This window comes from Rhinolophus hipposideros, assembly GCF_964194185.1.
Source record: "Rhinolophus hipposideros genome assembly, chromosome: 10".
Classification (NCBI taxonomy): domain Eukaryota; kingdom Metazoa; phylum Chordata; class Mammalia; order Chiroptera; family Rhinolophidae; genus Rhinolophus; species Rhinolophus hipposideros.
Window position 1 is genome coordinate 46,600,935 of NC_138056.1, and position 19,722 is coordinate 46,620,656.

At 40.5% G+C, this 19,722-nt stretch overlaps 1 protein-coding gene across 1 annotated transcript; it reads left to right on the forward strand.

Moving 5' to 3' along the window:
• Nucleotides 1–13,978: 13,978 nt before the first annotated feature.
• LOC308503194 (T-cell ecto-ADP-ribosyltransferase 2-like) lies at nucleotides 13,979–18,836 on the forward strand. Its single transcript, XM_081062304.1, has 4 exons — nucleotides 13,979–14,049; nucleotides 15,021–15,101; nucleotides 15,430–16,165; nucleotides 18,453–18,836. The coding sequence occupies exons 2-4, from the start codon at nucleotides 15,039–15,041 to the stop codon at nucleotides 18,527–18,529; spliced, it is 876 nt and encodes a 291-aa protein (XP_080918430.1). The 5' UTR covers nucleotides 13,979–14,049; nucleotides 15,021–15,038; the 3' UTR covers nucleotides 18,530–18,836.
• The last annotated feature ends 886 nt before the right edge of the window (nucleotides 18,837–19,722 follow it).

Genomic DNA, 19,722 nt, shown 5'->3' on the forward strand with positions numbered 1-19,722 from the left:
ACTGCTCAGTTAACTGCTATTCAGTCTTTAACTGTCAGCCTAAATGTCCCTTCCCATGAAGCCACTGCTGAGTTCTATCCAAGGCTGGCTTCCTCTGTAATGATGTCACAACTTCCTATCTGTGCTTTTTTTCCCCAGCACTTAGCACGCTTGTACTTAATAATTTCCGGAATAAATTTCTAAACAGCTATCTCTTCTATCACCCTTCTCTTCCTCTGCTGTAGGCTCCATGAAAGCCAGGTCTGGGTCTGTCTTTTCAAATGCCTGTCCCAGAGTAGATGCATGAGAGGGTTTTATAACATAGCAGACCAGCAGAGCAGACAGGTCAGGAGGAGGCACAGCCTGGGGGTGCCTCTCTCTGTGTTCTAATACAGATACAGTGGAAGGTGCTGCAATCAGACAGATAGTCCTGACTTGGCAAGCTGTGCAAACTTGGCCTACAACCCTCATGTTCTGAGATCTGCTTTCTCTTCTATAATATTGGGGTTATTATACTACCTCACACCTACGAGAGTGCCTGACATATAGTAGGAACTCAGTAGTTAAATGCATTCATTGAACATTTTGGGAAGAACTAAATGTGATTCTCTGAGAATCATCCCAGACCAGGGAGTTTTGACCTCTGCACTACTGACATTTAGGGCGGGTAATTATTTATGGGGTGGGGGGTTGCTGTCTTGCGTAGTGTAGCGTATTTGACAATTTCCCGGGTCTCTACCCACTAGATGCCAGTAGCAACCCAACCCCAGTTGTGACAAATGTCTCCAGACATTGCCAAATATCTTCTTTTGGGCAAAAACCCCATCAGGCTTGCCAGCACAACATTCTGAGATTGTGGAGAACCACCTGGCTGAGAACCACTGTCTTAGACAAATCTAGCTCCCTTCCCCCACCAGACACCTAGTTGGTCCTAAAGGCCTGTTAAATATACCTTCTTGAATTATCTCTCAAATCTACTCCCTCTGTTCTGTCTCACTGTACCTGGTCTCCTAAGGCAATGCACAGGGCTGTTCTAATGTTTGGATGGAACTAGGAAGGATAATCCTAGAACAGGGTCTGATCCAAGGCTGAGGCTGCAGTAGCTGATGGTGGCCATGGGGTGGTGTCCACTCAACACCAACTCTGGAACCTGGGAGTACACCCAGGACAAAGACTCGGCCTTAGGAGGAACTGGACAGGATTTGGCTCAGGCCAAGTCAATAACACCGGGTACTATCTATCGGGGAGGACCCACTGTGCAACAGGCACTACGGAAGGTGCTTTACCTGTTACAATAACAATCATAGTTAACCTGAACTGAGCATTTACTCTATGTCAGACACTGGGTTCGGTACATTGTGTAGACTATCAACTTGAATTCTCACAATAATCCCATAAAATAGATATAGTCATTTGTTTATTATCTCATGTTATAGATTAGAAAACAGAGAAGTTAAGAAACTTGAAAATACTCACATTTAATTAGTCCAAAAATGTTCAATAAATGCATTTAACTACTGAGTTCCTACTATGTGTCAGGTACTCTCGTAGGTGTGAGATACTATAATCAACCCAATATTCTTGAGTATAATCAATATTATACTGAGTATAATCAACTCAAGTATTTTACATGAGCACATGAGAACCAAGTGCTCATGTAAAATACTTAGAAGAGCAGCTGGTTCTGTTGCCACAAAAAGGGTTCTGGGTATCATCACAGTAAAGAATTTAAGCATGCACCGAATAAGCCAAGCAAGCAGTGGGTTTATTAAAACAAGAGAAGATAGTACACTCCCAAAAGAGTGATGATACAAGAGGGCAGGCCCTTCTTGGCATGGTGTCCAGGTTCTTGTCGTCTCAAGCAAAGAATTGAATGAGACACAGAAACAAAGTGGTGAAAGAGCAGTTTAGTAGAAGAAAAAGTGCACTCCAAAGAGGTAGGAGATGGCCCAAGCAGAAGGCAGTGGCTCAAGGGCGAATTATTAGAAAATAAGGAACACTCCGAAGGGATAGTAATGGACCTGAGCAAAAGCGTGGCTCCAAAGTCGCCGGCTGGTGAGGACTTGCTGGTTTTATTCTTTCTTTTCTAGGATGGTCTGTTCCTCTCCACATGTGGGACCACTTGATTGACACCTGTGTTTGACAAGGGGCTATTACCTCATCTTTTTAGACTGCACATGTTCCTTTCCAGAATTCAGTCTGTTATGATATTAATGAACTTCCAGGCATATGTATGATATTATAATGATGGTATAATGAGGCCCAGGTGAAACGAAGCTCATTGTGGCCTTCACTGCTTAGGTGTGAGCGACTGGTCTAATCTACTTGGGTATTTTGTACCCATTTGTTTCCTCATAGGGGTAGATAATTATAGTGAAAAGGGGACGTTTTGGGCGGAGAGGGGAGGTCTTTCGGTCGCATTCTATGGGTTAAGTTGGATGTGCAGGAATGCAGAGACCCAATACCCATCTCTAACTGCCTGCCTTGTTTTCCCCTGGAGAGACATGATCCCCATAAAAATCTCTATGGGAAGTTGAGGGACAGGAGGTCTTTTTTCTGTATTTGCTTCCTGCTGGGCAGGGGCATAGAGCTGTCCCTACCTATTGGGGATTCACGGCACTCTCACCCTATCTGATCTTAGATGAGAGAAAGGGGTCTCGAGGTCCACCTGGAAGACCATACTGGCTTCTTTGGTGGGGACTGGTCATCTTGCTGGGGTATCATCTGTATACCCCAGGCCTCTGAATGAGGAAAAAAAAATTTAATTAATAAATTTAAAAGTATTGGCTTAAAGAGCATAGCTCAGAGCTATTGATGTGTGGTGGCTATGTGATGGAAAATCTGTCAGCTCTGTGGAGCCTGTGGCCATTCCACTGGTCATTCAGGTGGCACTAATTGTCCAGCAGCTGGGTTAGAAAGAACGTTATGCTTCAATGATTACAATCAACAAGTACCGTATTTCCCTGAAAATAAGACCAGGTCTTATGTTCATTTTTGCTCCAAAAGATGCATTGGGGCTCATGTTCAGGGGATGTCATCTTGAAAAATCATGCTAGGGCTTACTTTCCAGTTAGGTCTTATTTTCGAGGAAGCATGGTATAAATCACAAGTTTCAGGATAATTATCTAAAGCAGGGGGTAAAAACGCTTCTTATGATTCAGGCTAAAAACAATCTGTTGCCTAAGATTAAGAAACTGACTTACAAAATAATTAAGAAGCAGTGGGGTAGGACCTGAGAAACTGGGGAAAAGGAAACTTAAGGAAAATAAAACTTAAAATCCCTGTAGGAAAGAAAACTTAAAGTTTTTCAGTGGGAGGGGGAGGGCTATTCGCTTGGCTTGGCCCGAATCAGAGGGAATGCGCAGGCCAGGAGAAGAGCAACTGTGCCAAAGAGCCCCAACTTCACTGGGGCTTGGGAATGTATTATTTCTAAAATGAGGGTGAGAAATTCTCAAGACTTAGGGGTGGCATTCCTAGGTGGGTCCTCACTAACCACTCCTTTCCCTCAGGAGGTAGGATTCTCTTGTCCTCATTTGGACCTTGCTGGAACTGTCATGGCGACATAGGGGGTGGAGATTTTCCTGGCCAGCAATGCTAATAATATTAGAATCCATTATATAGCTAAAGTTTACCTTCAAGAGCCAGATGGCATCCTGGGTCTGCTCTTGGCCACCAAAATCTAGTTCTTGCTGGTCTAGTAGCTGCACCTTTTCTAAACAATGATCTCATCTTCTCCCTCTTTTGTTTTCCTGCACTTCCTCCTTCCCTTTCTCTCCCTCTCTCCTCGCAACCCTGTTCTTTTTGCCTGTGGTAACAGTATGGCAAGTGCTATCTAACTATTATTATTATGATGATGATGATGATGATGATGATGATGATGATGATGATGAAGCAGTTTGGTACATAAAAATTTATATCCTATGAGTATTCTCTTCACTTTACAAGTTAGCATAACTTATGTCATTAAAATTTCTTTGTAAATACACACTGTGCATGTGCACACAAGTTTGTATGGGCATGAGTTACCAGTTCAAGTTCCATGTGTCTGACACTTCAAAACGCCAGTATTCAGTAGATCAGAGTTTTGGGTAAGGAAAAGTTTATTGATGGCGAAGTCGTTGACTGAGAAGATGGGAATTCTCAATGGTCCCTCAAATCCATCTTAAGAGCCCCTCAAAAATCAAGCATCCTCTAGGTTCAGGGAAGGGAGGCAGGACAAGAGGTAGGCGAGGGCTCTAACAGCCAGGTGCCACTGAAGGGGGTGGGAATCTCCAAATCTCTTTGTTCCCAGTCAGTATGTTGACAAACCTCCTGACCTGAAACCAGCCCTGAGGTTCCTGTAAATTGATAAACATTCATTATTCTGTATATACTTCTCACTTCCTCAGAAGAGACCACTTCTTACAAGGGCCATCCCACGAATACTCAAGCCTCAAGCAGAACTCCTCTAATTAATTAGCATATCTAGAGCAGGAGCTATTCTCCCATGAGAAATAGATAGTGTTTTATTCTGTTACACTTGGAGGAACTTCAGTCAGCTGACCAAATTGGCAGACTTCTGGGTGGAAACCAAAATAACATTTCCCTTTGTGGCATGGAAACGTTAAATATAATGACGTTGGGGAAGGATAAGAGGTCAGAAGAGATGTCATTCTACCTACAGTTTAGAGCAAATGGCCAAGCCTCAAATAAGTCTAACTCCCAGCTTGTAGTTTCTGGGTGCTGTTTTGTAGTTAAGGTTTTCTGTCTGTCTGTCTGTCTGTAACAAACTTTGGACAAGTTTTGGAAACAGATAAAGGCTAAGGCTTCAGTATTTATAAAAGCACCAGCTTAGAACATCATAAAGAAGAAAATAATTTTTTAAATTTCACTTCTAAGGCCAACCATCCCAACTCTGAAACTGCTTTATTTCCTCATGTTTTTTTATAGTATTTATTTTTCTATATCAATAGAAGCATTTTTTTTTTTGCATAGTCATCATTTTATCATTATGAGCCACTAACTGTTTCTCTGGCTTTAGACATTCAGGCTGTTTCTGTTTTTGTTTTTTTTTCTCATTGTTATAAATAACGCTCTATAAACATTTTGTATAGTTACTTTCTTTATCATTACCAAGGTCAGAGAGAATGAGAAGTATGCAAGGTTTCTAGTAACTGTCTTCTCTCTTCCAAGTCTTCAGTGAGAGGCTTTACCTATTTCTCAACCTCTATAGATACAGTCTGTCTACTGTTTACTTAATGTTCTGCATAATAAGTCCAACTCCAATATCTAGAGTGAATCCTGACCAATAAGAGTGCTTATTTAAGTTCAGCTGACATACAGAGCACTAAATATTTTAAGGCAAGTCCACAGGTCTGAATCGCGTAAGAGTGCTCATTTAAGCATCTTCAGCCCAATAGTCATGGATAAAACATCTATTGAGCATCAACCATGTGACAAGCAAAATACTGAAGAGAGCCCTTCCCATGCAAATCTATGAATTACTTAAGATAGAGAACATTTCCTAAACTTTTATCTGTGTTTATGAGAATACAGAGCATGGGCTGAAAGTGAGGTACTATGAGATTTCGCCTGCATGAAACTTGTCACTGCAGCAGAGGTTACAATAAGTTTCACTGAACGCTACTCTCATAGCACTTCAGATCCTCTCATATCATCAAGCTAATGATAGACCCTTATCCATAAGACTAAGTATTGGGTGAAATAAGCCAAAGACTAATTAAGCCACTCTCTTCTGATGGAATAGCTTCGATGGAGCAAGACCAGAGATAAAGATTCTTCTTTAATGGATAAGAGTGGTGGGAGTAAAGGGTGGTGCCAAGGAGCCCCCAAAATATACTGACCCAGGTCACATGGGGGCCTAATGGATTTGAAGAAGTCACACTTTGACCCGATCTTTCTCCTCCAGCTCTCTCTAGGAAGGGGAAATTGAGACCCACGCAGCTGAGTCAGGACCAGGGATAGCCATTAACCTGACTCTAGCAGAAAGATGTCTGCATTTGGTCACATCAAGGTAAAGTACAAATAAATAAGCCCAGTCCATGTACCCAAAGCTCCCAAGTCAGATTTTTATGGCCTTATTCTTGAATATAAACAGATGACAAAGGTAAGCAAACATTTGAAGAAAGCCTGCAAGATAAAAGAGAATGACCAAGATAAAATAATAACGTGTTATTTAAAAAAAAAAAGAACAATCAACAGCCAACAATGAGCTCTTGAATATTAAAAATATTTGCCAAAATTTTAATGAGTTCAATAGAAGAGTAGAAAATAAATTCATGTGAATTTTCCAGGTGGTAGGACACAGACAAGGAATCATAAAATATGAGAGAATGATAATAGAAACAGAAGATTAATCTAGGAGATCATTAACCTCTAAAAAATGATCTCCTTAAAAGAGAAAACCAAGGGCAAGAAATCATCAAATAATAAATATGAGAGATTTTCCTGGATATTAAAGACCGAGTCTCCAGATTAAAGTGTCCACCAATTTCCCAGTATAAAGTGTTAAGAGACCCACGTCTAGACATGTTGTGAGCGTGACAGGAGAAATGGGAAAGACAATACACGGATGCATTATTGAATTGGCCATCACAAGTGACTAGTTGCTCTATCCCATGTGACCATCTTACAACCTTTATGAAATGCAACTCAATTTTATCCATTTAAAGAAAGAGGGAGACATTTATCTATTGAGTCCTGTCCTCCATTGGTCAAAAGTTCTTCCCCAGGACATTAACTTTCCTGCACTTCTGGTTAGCAGATGTGTGAGTATGTGGATTCACACAGCACAGTATCAGTCAAGCATCAGGACAGGAATCCAGACCAGGGGCTGGAGGTGAGGTGCTATGAAATTTCACCTGCATGAAAATGGTCAAAGACTGCTGGTCATTGCAGCAGAGGCTACAGTAAGTTTCAATGAACACTACTTGTCTAGCATTTCAGATCCTCTTATAACCTCTATGAAGACCAGTCCATCACAAGGTCTTTGCAGTTGGCCCATCTCTGCTAAGACCCAGTGCAAGATTAGTGAAAGGGTTACAATTCCTGCTGATGCAGCCTGTCCCAGAGCCAGAGTTAATATTCACCACCTCGCTTTAACACAGTGTTAATTATTGTTTTATATAATCATATGTCTTTTAGAGATACTAAAAAAGAAAAAAATATATTTATATAATATTTTATACTAACTTATATATTTATTACTAGTAATATATATTACTAGATATATATTATATATAAGTACTATATATATTATATGTATAATATATACATGTAATATATATATAGTACTCTTTATGTTTTCCTTTTGAGTTACCATCTACTGTCATTTCCTTGCTCAAATATAGCTTCATTCCCTACCTCCTCTTTATGCTATTATTGTTACACATATTACATTATTATATAAATCCAACAATGCAATTTTCTATTCAATTGTCTTTTAAGTCAGTTAAGAGAATAAAAAAGATATTTATACCACCTTTTGTAATTACCTATATAATTACCTTTAGTGGCACTCTTTTTCTCTTCCTGTGGATTCATGATAGCACTGTTTTTCACCCTCAGGACTTCAGTATTTCTTGTAAAGCTGGTCTCCTAACAACAAATTATCTTAATCTTTTTTCAATCTGAAATTTTGTTTTTTCATTATTTTCAAAGGATATTTAAGCTGGGTATAGGAGTCTTGTTTAGAACGTGCTTTTTTTCATACAATATTTTAAATATATCATCTCACTGCCTTCTTGTCTCCATTGTTTCTAATGGAAAATGAACTGTTGGTCTTATTTTGGTTCACCTTGTATGTGATGAGTCATTTTTCTCTTGTTGCTTTCAAGATATTCTCTTTGTCTTTCAACAGTTTGGCTATGATGTGTTATGTGTGGTTCTTTTTGTGTTTATCCTACCTGGAATTTTCTGAGCTTTTTGGATGTGTACATTAATGTTTTTCATCAAATTTTGTAGGTTTTTTTACAGCCATTATTTCTTCAAATATTTTTCTAATCTTTTCTCCCTCTTCTCTCCTTCTGGGACTCCCATTATGCATATATTGGTAATGGTATCCTACAAGTTTTTCAGGTTCTGTTCTTTTTTCTTCATTGTTTTTTTCTTTCTATTCTTTGGATTGGATAATCTCTATTGATATATCTTAAATATCAGTCTTCACTTATCCTTTCTTCTGCCATCCTAAATCTGCTGTTAAGCCTCCATAGGAAATTTTTAATTTCAGTTATTGTATTTTCAACTCCATTATTTCTTTATTATTAATATTCTTTAATTGGTGAGAAATTGTTCTCATAATTTTTTCCTTTAGTTCTTTAGACAGGATTCCTTTAGTTCTTCCAACATATGAGTATTTATAACAACTGTTTTCATGGTTTTGTCTTCTAAGTCCAACGTCTGTGTGATCTCAGAGGTTTTATTGCTGGCTTTACCTTCCCCTCCCCCCAGTTATGGTCACATTTTTCTGTTTCTTTTCATATTATATATATATATATATATATATATATATATATATATATATATATATATATAATATTATATTATATTATATGTACATAGTTAAAACTAGAAATTTTAGGTAATATAGCAACTCTGGGTTTTGATTACCCTTGGATAACTTGTTGATGTGTTTTGTCTGTCAGCCTTGACTAATTCTGTGGATTCTGCTCCCCATGCACTGTGTAGCCTCTAATGTCACAGTTCATTTTTTTAAACGCTTGTTTTTATATTTAAGCCCAGCTTCCTAGATGCTTCCCCTAGGTCAGCATAGCTTAATGATCAGGCAATGATGAGTCAACAGTTGTGCTTAAACACTTTGAGCCAGTAAGACTTTTGTCCTTTGCAGTTGAACCTGTGTGTGGCATATAAAATACTTTCACAATTCAGGGAGTTTACAAGTCTGTTCCATTATCATCCTGGCACTGGGACCTTGCAAGTGTCCTTTCTGGTCTTTACTGAGCTAGTGCAACCTTGCACATGTACACAATCTTCTGAATCACCAGGGGAAAGAGTGATTTTTCACAGGGAACCCTTAACTATCTCTTTCCCTAGATATTCCTGTTAAATTTCTGGCTAGTCTGCTGGATTTTGCTTGTCCCAATTCGTATCTCTGTGATCTTATCCTTCCTCAATCATTTGCTACTGAAAGCTTTATTGTTGTTGATAATACCAATAGGCATGGATTTTTCCTTGCTCTGCTTCAAATAAAGTCATCCCCTTCAGGCAGGGCAGCAGAGCTGCTATTCCTCATGGCCTGTCCCTCCTATCTGGTATAGAACTTCTGCACCATGGAGATGGAGTGCAGAGAATCAGAGAATCCACTGGAAAAAATGTCACAGACTCCAGCTTCCACTATTCTTATCAATATCAGATGATTTTTTAAAAATAAATACCTCTCAATTAGTTATATGCTCTTGATCAATTTAAACTGCTTGTTTGTTTACTATTTTGTCCAGATTTATCACTGATTTTTGGGGAGAATATTTGCACATAGCCACTCCAGAATATGAAAAAAATATTACCTAAAATAAGAAAAGGAATAATGGAAAATAAAAAAGAATCTAAATTTTTTCCAAGTTTAATAAATTTTTTAGGTAATTACTGTAGACTCTGAGAAAGAAGATGCCTACCAAAAAGGGCTCCTGGTGGCTAACTGGGCTCAAAGAGAGCCTAACAGCCATGTCTATGCATTTCTACAGCTTGCCTCTCACACAGACTGAATTTCAGGGAGAAGTCTGCACTAAGCTGCCTGCCTCCTGCACTGAACTGCCTTTCTGCATGGTGTTTCTGCCACCTGAGCCAGCCTTTATAAAGGAGTTCCTGGAATCCTACTTCAACCAATATAACTGAGATTTTTCCTGTCAAATTGGAACTGCACAGCTGTTAGGTTGGTGCAAAAGTAACTGTGGTTTAAAAGGTTAAAAATAATTGCAAAAACCATAATTACATTTGCACCAACCTAATATTTTCCCATCAGAATCTTCACTGACTAATCAAAGTGGCTCCATTCTGACTAATCACGACAGTGCCTTTTGGACCAATCAAACTGCAAAGATTTGGGGTCCTCCTACAAATAAGGATGGACCAATCAGGGTCCAAGGGTGCAAACTTATGTCCATAAAAGTCAGCTTCCTTCTGGCTTGGGGAACACACCTTCCCTTTCCACCAAAGACTGAAGACTGTATTTCCCTGGCTGGAGCTGAAACACCAAAGACATCTCCCTAGAGCAGAATGGAGCAGACCAGTGTAGAGCAGAAAGGACTGGACTAAACCAGAGCAGGTAGAGCCGACCAGAGGAGACCAGAGCTGTCTAGCTAGAGAAGGGCCTTGCCCCAGGGCTGCCTCCCCCAGGGCCTCCTCACAGCCATGCGGTTTCTTAGCTGTGCAGCTTCATAATTGAGCTGTAATACTACAGATCTGTTCCATAGCCATGCTTTTCTCACAGCTGCGCTATATCACAATTGAGCTGTTTGCACTTAATAAATTTCCTTCTTCACTACCCCAAACTGGTGATTCCTGTTGACATTAGATTGGCGCCAGACCATTGGTTGACAGTACACACAAGGCAAAAAACAAGCTAAGATAACATAGTCCTCTGCAAAATGCAGACCCCAAATTACAAGGTTGGGGGTAAATCAGATACATCACCTAAACCCTAAATTAATACCTGCAAAGTAAAATTGGAATATTCTCATTTAGCTCCTACTAGTGTTGACTACAGAAACCAATATAGTGTGCAGTTGTTTCAAAACTCTCACCAGAGGAATATAATGTTGTCTAGGCCACCAAATTATAAGCCATATTACAATGACAGGAGAATGAAAGGGTCTGAATGACAAATGTAATACAATCCAGGGATGGACCACACAGTAAGATGATCCAGGGCAGGAGTTCAGGTAGAACCAAGAAAGAAGACAAAGGAACAAAAATTTGACATTATGTGTACATGGGTAATTTTAAGCTTGCGGGCTTAACAAATTCTTAGGTATGGGCATGCCTGCCTCTTCTCTCATGGTACAAAACTGACAGTGCCAATAAACCAATGTAAGTAAATTTGCGGTACCTGGCTTATTCTGTCTGTCAGCATTATAGACAAGTTCATGACCCAGAAGATGGAAGACCTCATTCTCTCAAAGTATGTCTAAACTGAGTTCAGAATATAATGTTTATGAAAGCATTTCCCTGCTTCTTAGTTCTGCCAAGAGTGAGAGGGGTTGTAAAGATTAGCTATGGTTAAGTGGGGATTTGTAACTAAAACCAGCCCAGTCTTCTTCTCATTTCATCTTAAACACAGTAATTTGTTCTTGAGACCATAGTTCCAAAGAAGAAACAGTCACTGTTATTCTATGCATATATTTCTTGCAAATTGTGTAAGCAGAATTCTATTTCTATTTGGAATACTGAGCAGTGTCAGTGTCATCTGGAGGTGCTGCTGTGCATGTTCTAAGAATTTTGGGGAAAAGTTTTTTTGCAGTAGGAAAAAATAAAACCAATAAGCAAAATGAAGCAAAACCAAAAGACAACAAGAAGGCACTGGTGATGATGTTTGCGTTCCTGGATCCAGACTTGCCTAAAGCCAAATTCCCAATAATCAAAGCGGTATCAACTAAAACAGCAATGATACTTCATTTTAACCTAGATTTTCCAAATTTAAAAATATCGGCAATATTCACTACTGGCAAAATGTAAGGGAACACACACGAGAAGGGAGCGGATTGCAACAACTTTTGTGGAAGGCAATTTAATAATATATATCAACATTTTAAATACAAGACAACCTATCATTTACACCTCTTGTGGGTTACTTTCCTGTGGATTCATTCCACAGGAAAAATTTTCTCATAAATGCAAATATACGAAGATTTTCATGGAGACATTGTCTATAAGAGGAGTCAGAAGCAACTGAACTATTTATCAATGGTGGAGAAACAAATGATTTACATGCCTTACATTGCAGATTAAAAAAAATCTCTTTTGTCCTTTTTCTTTCCTATACTGTAAGTTTTAAAGTCCTTAGGCCTGCTCTTTTCTTTGGGAGCTAACTTGCAATTTTAATACACAGTTCTTGAAAATGTTGGCTTTTCTATTAATAATTACTAGTAAAACAAACCTCAGAAAAGTAAGGAGAAAATGTTCCTTCTTTCCAATAGCTGCAGAAAAGCAGATGTCGTTCTGCGTCATGAAGCCAGTTTTGATAAGGTTGGAACCACTCATACGACTATCTGTCTTACTCTCTTATTCTATAGAGAGACTTGTTTGTCAATATTTAACTGACACCATTCTCTTCTATTTCCAGCTTAGCAAATGAGTTTTTTTTAAAAAAGACATATGGATTTCAGACAGTGACAATAATTTCTGTGAAACATAGTTTTTAATCTTAAAAGTCTTCAATCCTCATTGCACGTCTTCATGAGTGCTGTTTAAAATAATTAGCATCTCCTAAGGCATACGCACTGAACAGTCAGAACAGACTGGTACTGTAGTGACACAGCTGGTAGCACTACAGTGATACACAGAGGCTGAGGACTAGTTTTGCACTTGCTTATTAAATTTATGACCCTCATGTTGAATTGAATATCAATGTATCTCTAGAAATATAAACATTTGTGAATGTCTTTGTTAAGTCATAGAAGGAGGATGGACTTTCCCTTCTCCTCATCCATTCATAAAAAAATAATATACACTGATGACTCTGATACATTTCTGAATTAAAACTATGAGTTTGAATAAGTCTCAGTCTCACTTGAATCAAAACATTTTAAAAAGAATTTAACTTTTTATAGCAGTTTAAAATTCACAACAGGACCCACCCGGTGGCTCAGGCAGTTGGAGCTCCGTGCTCCTAATACCGAAGGCTGCCGGTTCCATTCCCACACGGGCCAGTGGGCTCTCAACCACAAGGTTGCCAGTTCCATTCCTCGACTCCCGCAAGGGGTAGTGGGCAGCGCCCCCTGAAACTAAGATTGAACACAGCACCTTGAGCTGAGCTCCCACTGAGCTGGATGGCTCAGTTGGTTGGAGTCCGTCCTCTCAACCACAAGGTTGCCAGTTCCATTCCTCGACTCCCGAAAAGGATGGTGGGCTGCACCCCCTGCAACTAACAACGGCAACTGGACCTAGAGCTGAGTGTGCCTTTCACAACTAAGACTGAAAGAACAACAACTTGAAGCTGAACGGCACCCTCTACAACTAAGATTGAAAGGACAACTTGACTTGGAAAAAAGTCCTGGAAGTACACACTGTTCCCCAATAAAGTCCTGTTCCCCTTCCCCAATAAAAATCTTTAAAAAAAAAATTCACAACAAAATTAAGAGGAAGGTACAGATTTCCACATACCTCTGTCCCCACACATGCATAGCCTCCCCATTATCAATATCCCCACCAGAGTGGTACCTTTGTTACAACTGACACGTGATTATCACCCAGAGTCCATAGTTTAAATAAGGTTTACTCTTGGTGTTCTACATGTGTTGGCTTTCGACAAATGTTTAATGACACGCATCCATCATTATAGTCGCATACAGAATAGTTTTACTGCCCTAAAAATCCTCTGTATTCTGCCTATTTATCTCTCTCCCACCCAACCCAATCCCAATCTCTGGCAACCACTGATCTTTTTTACTGTCTCCGTAGTTTGGTTTTCCCAGAATGCCATATAGGTGGAATCATACAGTATGGAGACTTTTCACATTGGCTTCTTTCACTTAGCAATATGTATTTTAGGGTCGTTCTTGATTTTTCATAACTTGATAGCTTTTTTTTTTTTTTTTTTTTTTTTAGTGCTGAATAACACTTCACTTTCTGGATGTACCATAATTTATTTATTTACTCCTCTATTGAAGTACATCTTGGTTGTTTTTAAGTTTTGCCAATATGAATACAGCTGTTATAAACATCCATGTGCAGGTTTTTGTGGGAATAATTTATTAACCACCCTTCCTCTCTTTCAAATTGAATCTGAAACTGAAAATACATCTCTCCCCAAAACAAAAAGGCCAGGGCAATCCCTTCTCAGGCACTACTATCAGAGACAGACTGGAACCGAAGCACAAAGGATCTGCAGGAAATCAGGTACCTGATGACTCTAAATTCTGTTCTGAGAAGGGGAAGGGTCTCCGAATGTGAGGAAACTAGAAAGGTGTGAGGAGACATTGGTTTTTGGGTGGGGCTGGGAGAAGATCTGAAGTCTGGGGTGATTGCCATAGTGCAGGTTAGGTCAAGAGCCAAAGCCACAAAGTCAGTCCTGTGTAGGGAAATGAAGTTATAACTGGAAAATAGGAAAACATACTGAAGGACAGATACAGTCTATCCATCCCTCCTAAATGTAAAAACTTAATCTTAGACTGCAATTTATAACCCAGGAGCCTGAGGCAGTAATGCTGGTGCCTGTCTCACATGGTCTCTTGTGTGAAAGGACCGTCCCTCTTCCTATGGTTAGTCAAGCCTAGATGTTCAGGTCAGAACAGGAATACGTTTAAATTTCCCCATTTCCTCCCAACTTCATGCAAACACCAACTTCTAACCAAGGAACCCCGAAAGCTTTCATGCGTATTGGCTCTTCCTAATCACGGTGAAAGTTAACAAAGCAGAGAGATATTCAGAAGCATTGACTTCAGTTTGAGCCGCAGGTTAACAAAACTTTGAGAAGATTTTTTTTTTTTTTAACATGTGGAAAGTGCTCATAGGTTTCTCTAAAGGGGAATAAAGTGTCAGGGCCTGTGAGGGGTCTCCTAAAACGTGATCTGTTTTTCCTCACTGGCCATCTGCATGACATGCCCAGTGCCTATGATGAGGATCACTTTTTTCTTTGCCAGCTCCCTACTGAATGCCAGAGGTCAGGTCACCTCCTCCGTGCCTTTAGCAGGACCCAGGCAGAGCTGTTTATGGAATATGCTGGTTAGCTGTGCAGGAAGCAGTGTAAATAGGAGCCTGGAATACCAGACCTAAAGTAGGGATTTATTAACACAGAACTGAATTATCAGCATACTCACAATAAAACTAATGTTCACACCTCGCTTTAATTATTTCATATTTATTTGCAGTTATTTTTGAACTTGGAGATGACCTCTCTTCTAGCTACAGCAGTTCACCTTTTGATCCTAACTCAGTGGTTAACACAACAGGTAATATATACCAACTATTCCCACCCCACATCCTGCTGACCTTACTTTGCCCTCATATCTCGGAAACTATAGAGTTCCCACACTTGAGTCCATGGCTAAAGCCCATGAGAGAACATGGCTCTGAAAAGAGTTTTAAAAATAATACCAGGGACAAAACAGAGTAACAAACCCTAGCTTTTTCTTTCAACACTATGCATAGAAGAAGACTGCTTTCATACGTGTACCGTACATGAATCCTATGACAGGAACATGTCATATTTCATGCTGAGCAAAACTCCATGCTGGGTCCTCAGCAAATGGGTCAAAGGACACTATCTCTTTTTTACAGGGGACGGGCCTGATGTTGCTACCCATGTCGTGCCAGGTCGGCATGGCTAACAATTCATTTGATGATCAGTATGAGGGCTGTACTGAAGAAATGGAGAAAAAAGCACCCCAGCTGTTAAAAGAAGAACTGGAAATGAATGAAAATTTAAAAAAGGAATGGACAAGAGCAAAGACAAAATGGGAGGAAATAAAGAACAGAAATTATCCAGAACAATTCAATGATTTCCATGGCACAGCAATAGTGGCCTATACTGGGGATATATCAGATGAAGTTAACAAAGCTGTAAGAGAATTCCATCAGAATCCACAAAACTTTCAGTTCAAAGCCTTCCATTATTATTTGACAAGAGCTCTTCAGCTTCTCTCTACAGGGAAATGTTATACAGTCTATAGAGGTTGTAACACCAAATTTTCTCACAGTGGGGGAAATGTACGTTTTGGCCAATTTGCCTCATCGTCTAAGTCTAAATCTGTGGCTTTAAATTTTATACTGGATCAGGATAAGGGGACACTGTTTACCATCGATACGTGCTTGGGTGTTGATATTGAAGCATTTTCTCTATATCCACACGAAAAGGAAGTGCTAATTCCAACCTACGAGGTGTATCAGAAAGTCACCGTGCAAAACTCAGATAAAAGATACAATGAAATTTCACTTGGAAGTCCCACAAAATTTAAGAGTAATGTCAATTGCTTCTATAGTTCCACTAACAATTCAAGCAATTTCAACATCTCAGGTAAGCCTGGGTCTGTGTTCCAGCTGGAAGTGGTGGGGTATCCTGAAATAAGAGGGGGTATTCTGCTACCAGAAGTCACCAGGGCAGAGAAAAATGGGGGCCTTCAGCCAACTGCTGAAGAGTGTTGGGATCCTAAAAAGACAGGGTGATGTCCTGGAATAGAGAGCAGCTCAGGAAGTTTCTAGTCCAGCCAAGCTCTCAACCTCCCTGCTGTACAGAAAGATCAGAAAAATCAGAACGAACTGCTGGATACTAGGAAACGTGAGTCATGGAAAATACCTAAATGTGGACAGTGGAAAATGTCAGGGGAGTCAGGAGACCTGGTTCTAGGCAGAACGGTGTGGCCAATGCAGTAATCCGGGCAAATATCCAGGTGCTGAACTGAGGCTGTGGCCATGGTGATTGAGGGAGGTTGGGGAACTGGTGTTCTCCGTGAGGTGCTCTAGGAGGAAGAGAGTGAAAGCTGAGCAGACTGGGGTCAGAACACACGATGGTGGACCTTGAGATTTCCAGGAGTTTACAGGTTCTGAGTCGGTTAGAGGACAGTTCCTTGGAAACAGTAGGCTAGATTGAAGAGCAGGTGAATGGTGTTGGAGCTGAGGAGATCAAAGAACTGAAAGGTCTTGCAGGAATGGGCCATTTAGTAGACCACATGCACGGGGATGATGGCTAGACGCATGAAGGTGAGACGGTAAAACCAGAGGAAACAAACCTCAATGAACGCATATCATTAATAGCTGGAAATAGTAATGGGGAAAGGGCTATGACCTGTCCAGCCCCATGATGGGTGAGAAAGTGCCACCAGGAGCTGCCTCCGCTTTAAAACACCCATTTCCAAGGTGTCCTGGCTCTCAGGTTTCTGTGTATTGATACTCATCATTCCTTCTGACCTGAAGTCCCTTTCACTTCATGTCATATTTCACCCAATCTAAGATACTATCAATTTAGTACAGTAATTATCTTTCAAGACCTAGCTCAAATATGACTCCCAAAGGGAAGCCTTCGCTGACACTTTCAGGCAAAATGAAATATCGTACTATGCTCCATGCCACAGGTTTGGGGTCAGATGACCTCAGGGGTCGTTCAGGCTCCACCACCACTGCTAGCTCTGTGACTTTGGGCAAATTACCTGAGCACGCTGTGTCTCAAATGCTTCATTTGTAAAATGAGGATACAAATTAATAATACCTCAGTAGTATTTCTCTGAGAATTTAAAAACTTCTTAACTTATTGCCTGGCACGTAGACATTGCTTAACAAATACTGTCTGTTTTTCCTGTGAAGAACCTTGTATGCTTCTCAGCCATACACTTACCATCTCTATGAGAATAATTTGCGTACAGTCTAAGGATCTCTTTAATGCCAGACTTTGTCTTCCTGTCCCCTCTGCACCCAGGGCCTGTCATCAATGCCTGGCTTGAATTAGGTTTCAACAGTACATGTTGTTGAAGTTGTTTTGTTGAGATGCCAGGGTTCAGCCAGAAGTGGATCTGAGCTGCAGGGGGACTGAGTGTCCTGCAAGTTTCAACCAACTTAGTCTTTATGCTGTGAAACGCTGCTGGACACAAGAGAAATGTTTAGGGTAGAAATGGGACCACAGAGAGTGATTACTGGAGGACTCGGAGCTTTTACATGTAGGCATTTTGAACTTAGATCAAGCCTAATGAAAACAGGATAGCCAGGTAAGCAATCCAGCAGAGCAAAGCTGCAGCCCACCATCTCAAACCCAGTGGTAGATGTTCATTCAGATTCGGGCAGACTGAGCTGAGACGCCTAAAAGAGGAAGCCAGATTCCACCCAGAGACAGAATGCCAGTGAACACTGATTAGTGGGGAAAGGAGTATATATGTTGCTGCAAAAGATGAACTTCCATGAGGTCCAGACCCAGAGACATCTTCCTCGGTGGACAAAGAAAAGCATGGAGGGGCTCCCACAGTGGCCAGGGAGCTGCAAGCCCCAGGTAGGGAAGGGCTTTCTTACCCTGGAACCTGGAGCTGGGAGCACAGGGCCTGGGAAGTGGCAATGCGAGGGGCTGAGAGGCTCCTCCTTCAGGTCTGAGAGCTCGAGGTGACCTTAAATTTAGAGGAACAAAAAGATGTGTCTCTCTGGTATTCCTGAGTACTCCTTGAAAGGCAAGAGGACAGTCTAATTGCTGGCCACGTATATGGAACCCCTAGAGTCCACTCTTTTGGTTTTTTTGAGCCTAGGGCAAAGCTCAGAAAGTTTGGGAGGCCCATGTCTGGAGAAACCCCACACGGAAACCTTTCCTTCTCTTCCTCCCGTTGCAGGAATGACAGTAAGCCGTGCGTTTCTCCTGCTGCTGCCTGGCCTCCTCGTCCTGCTGTTTCTTCCTGACGAGCTATAACCTTCCCCTGCCTGGTGCCTGGTTCTGCGTGGGGTATTGGAAAGGGCGGGACACGGGTCTACATTCATCTGTGGTCTACATTAGTGTTCATGACCCCCAACACATCAAACGGATGTAGGGGGTCTGTCTGCGAAAGTGCGCTGTCCTGTCTTCAAATTTACTACCTGAGATAAGTCGCTAGTCTCTTGACACCTCGCTATGATTAATAAATAACGTTTTTAGGCACTGTCAGCAGTAACAGTCTTTAAAATGCAATTTAATTGTGGTGAATGTTATAATCTAAAGAAATAAACCACTGAGAATCACACCTTGCTTTTCTGTGACTACATATTTCTACCGGCTATATTATTTGCACAAGAAATTCTCCCAAGGCATTCGAAGTGATGCTGGCATTTTCATAGTGAAAAAGGCTCACGTCTTATACATCTCACAAATATCCTTGCAGCCCTGATTGCCTGAGCTGGAACTACAAGAGCTGTGCTAGATAAATCCTTCTCCCTATACCACCCCACCAGAAACCCAAGCAGTTACCAAGCCCTGTCAATTCACTCTAATAATAGCTCCCTATTGATTGAGGAAGTATTTCTTAAATAAGAACAAAAAACACAAATGATAAAGGAAAAAAATTGACATAGTAATAACAACATAGTTCAAATGTATTGGGTGCTTACTGTGTATCAGGCACTCATTGTTCTAAGCAGTTTACATGTTTAGTCGTTTAGCCCTCATAATAACCCTATGAGGTAAGTTCTGTTATTTTCCAATTTTACAATCCAGGCACTTAGGTTACATAATTGACTGTCAAAGAATAAAACAGGTAAGAAACAAGGGAAGGGAATATACCAGGGGAAGAACTGGGGGGTAATTGTTTGGAGGGGTTATGTTAATTAAGCAGTGAAAACTAGCACTCCTGATAGGATGGATAAAGTCCATAGGACTGCACACAATTGGCTACAGTAATCCCTATCTTTCCTAGCCAGTTAGACTGTGGCATACAGGGGTCATTAAAAGTTCACGATCCTTTATCACCTTCAGCAGGAAAGAACAACTTGTGATACATAAAGCATTCCATTTTGATATCTCCTTGGAAAGTGCTTGTACAAATCACATTTTTCCTTTTATTGATCAAGTATATGAAGTCAGGATCAAACATTTAAACTTCTGAATGGCAAAATACACCACAAACTTAAGAT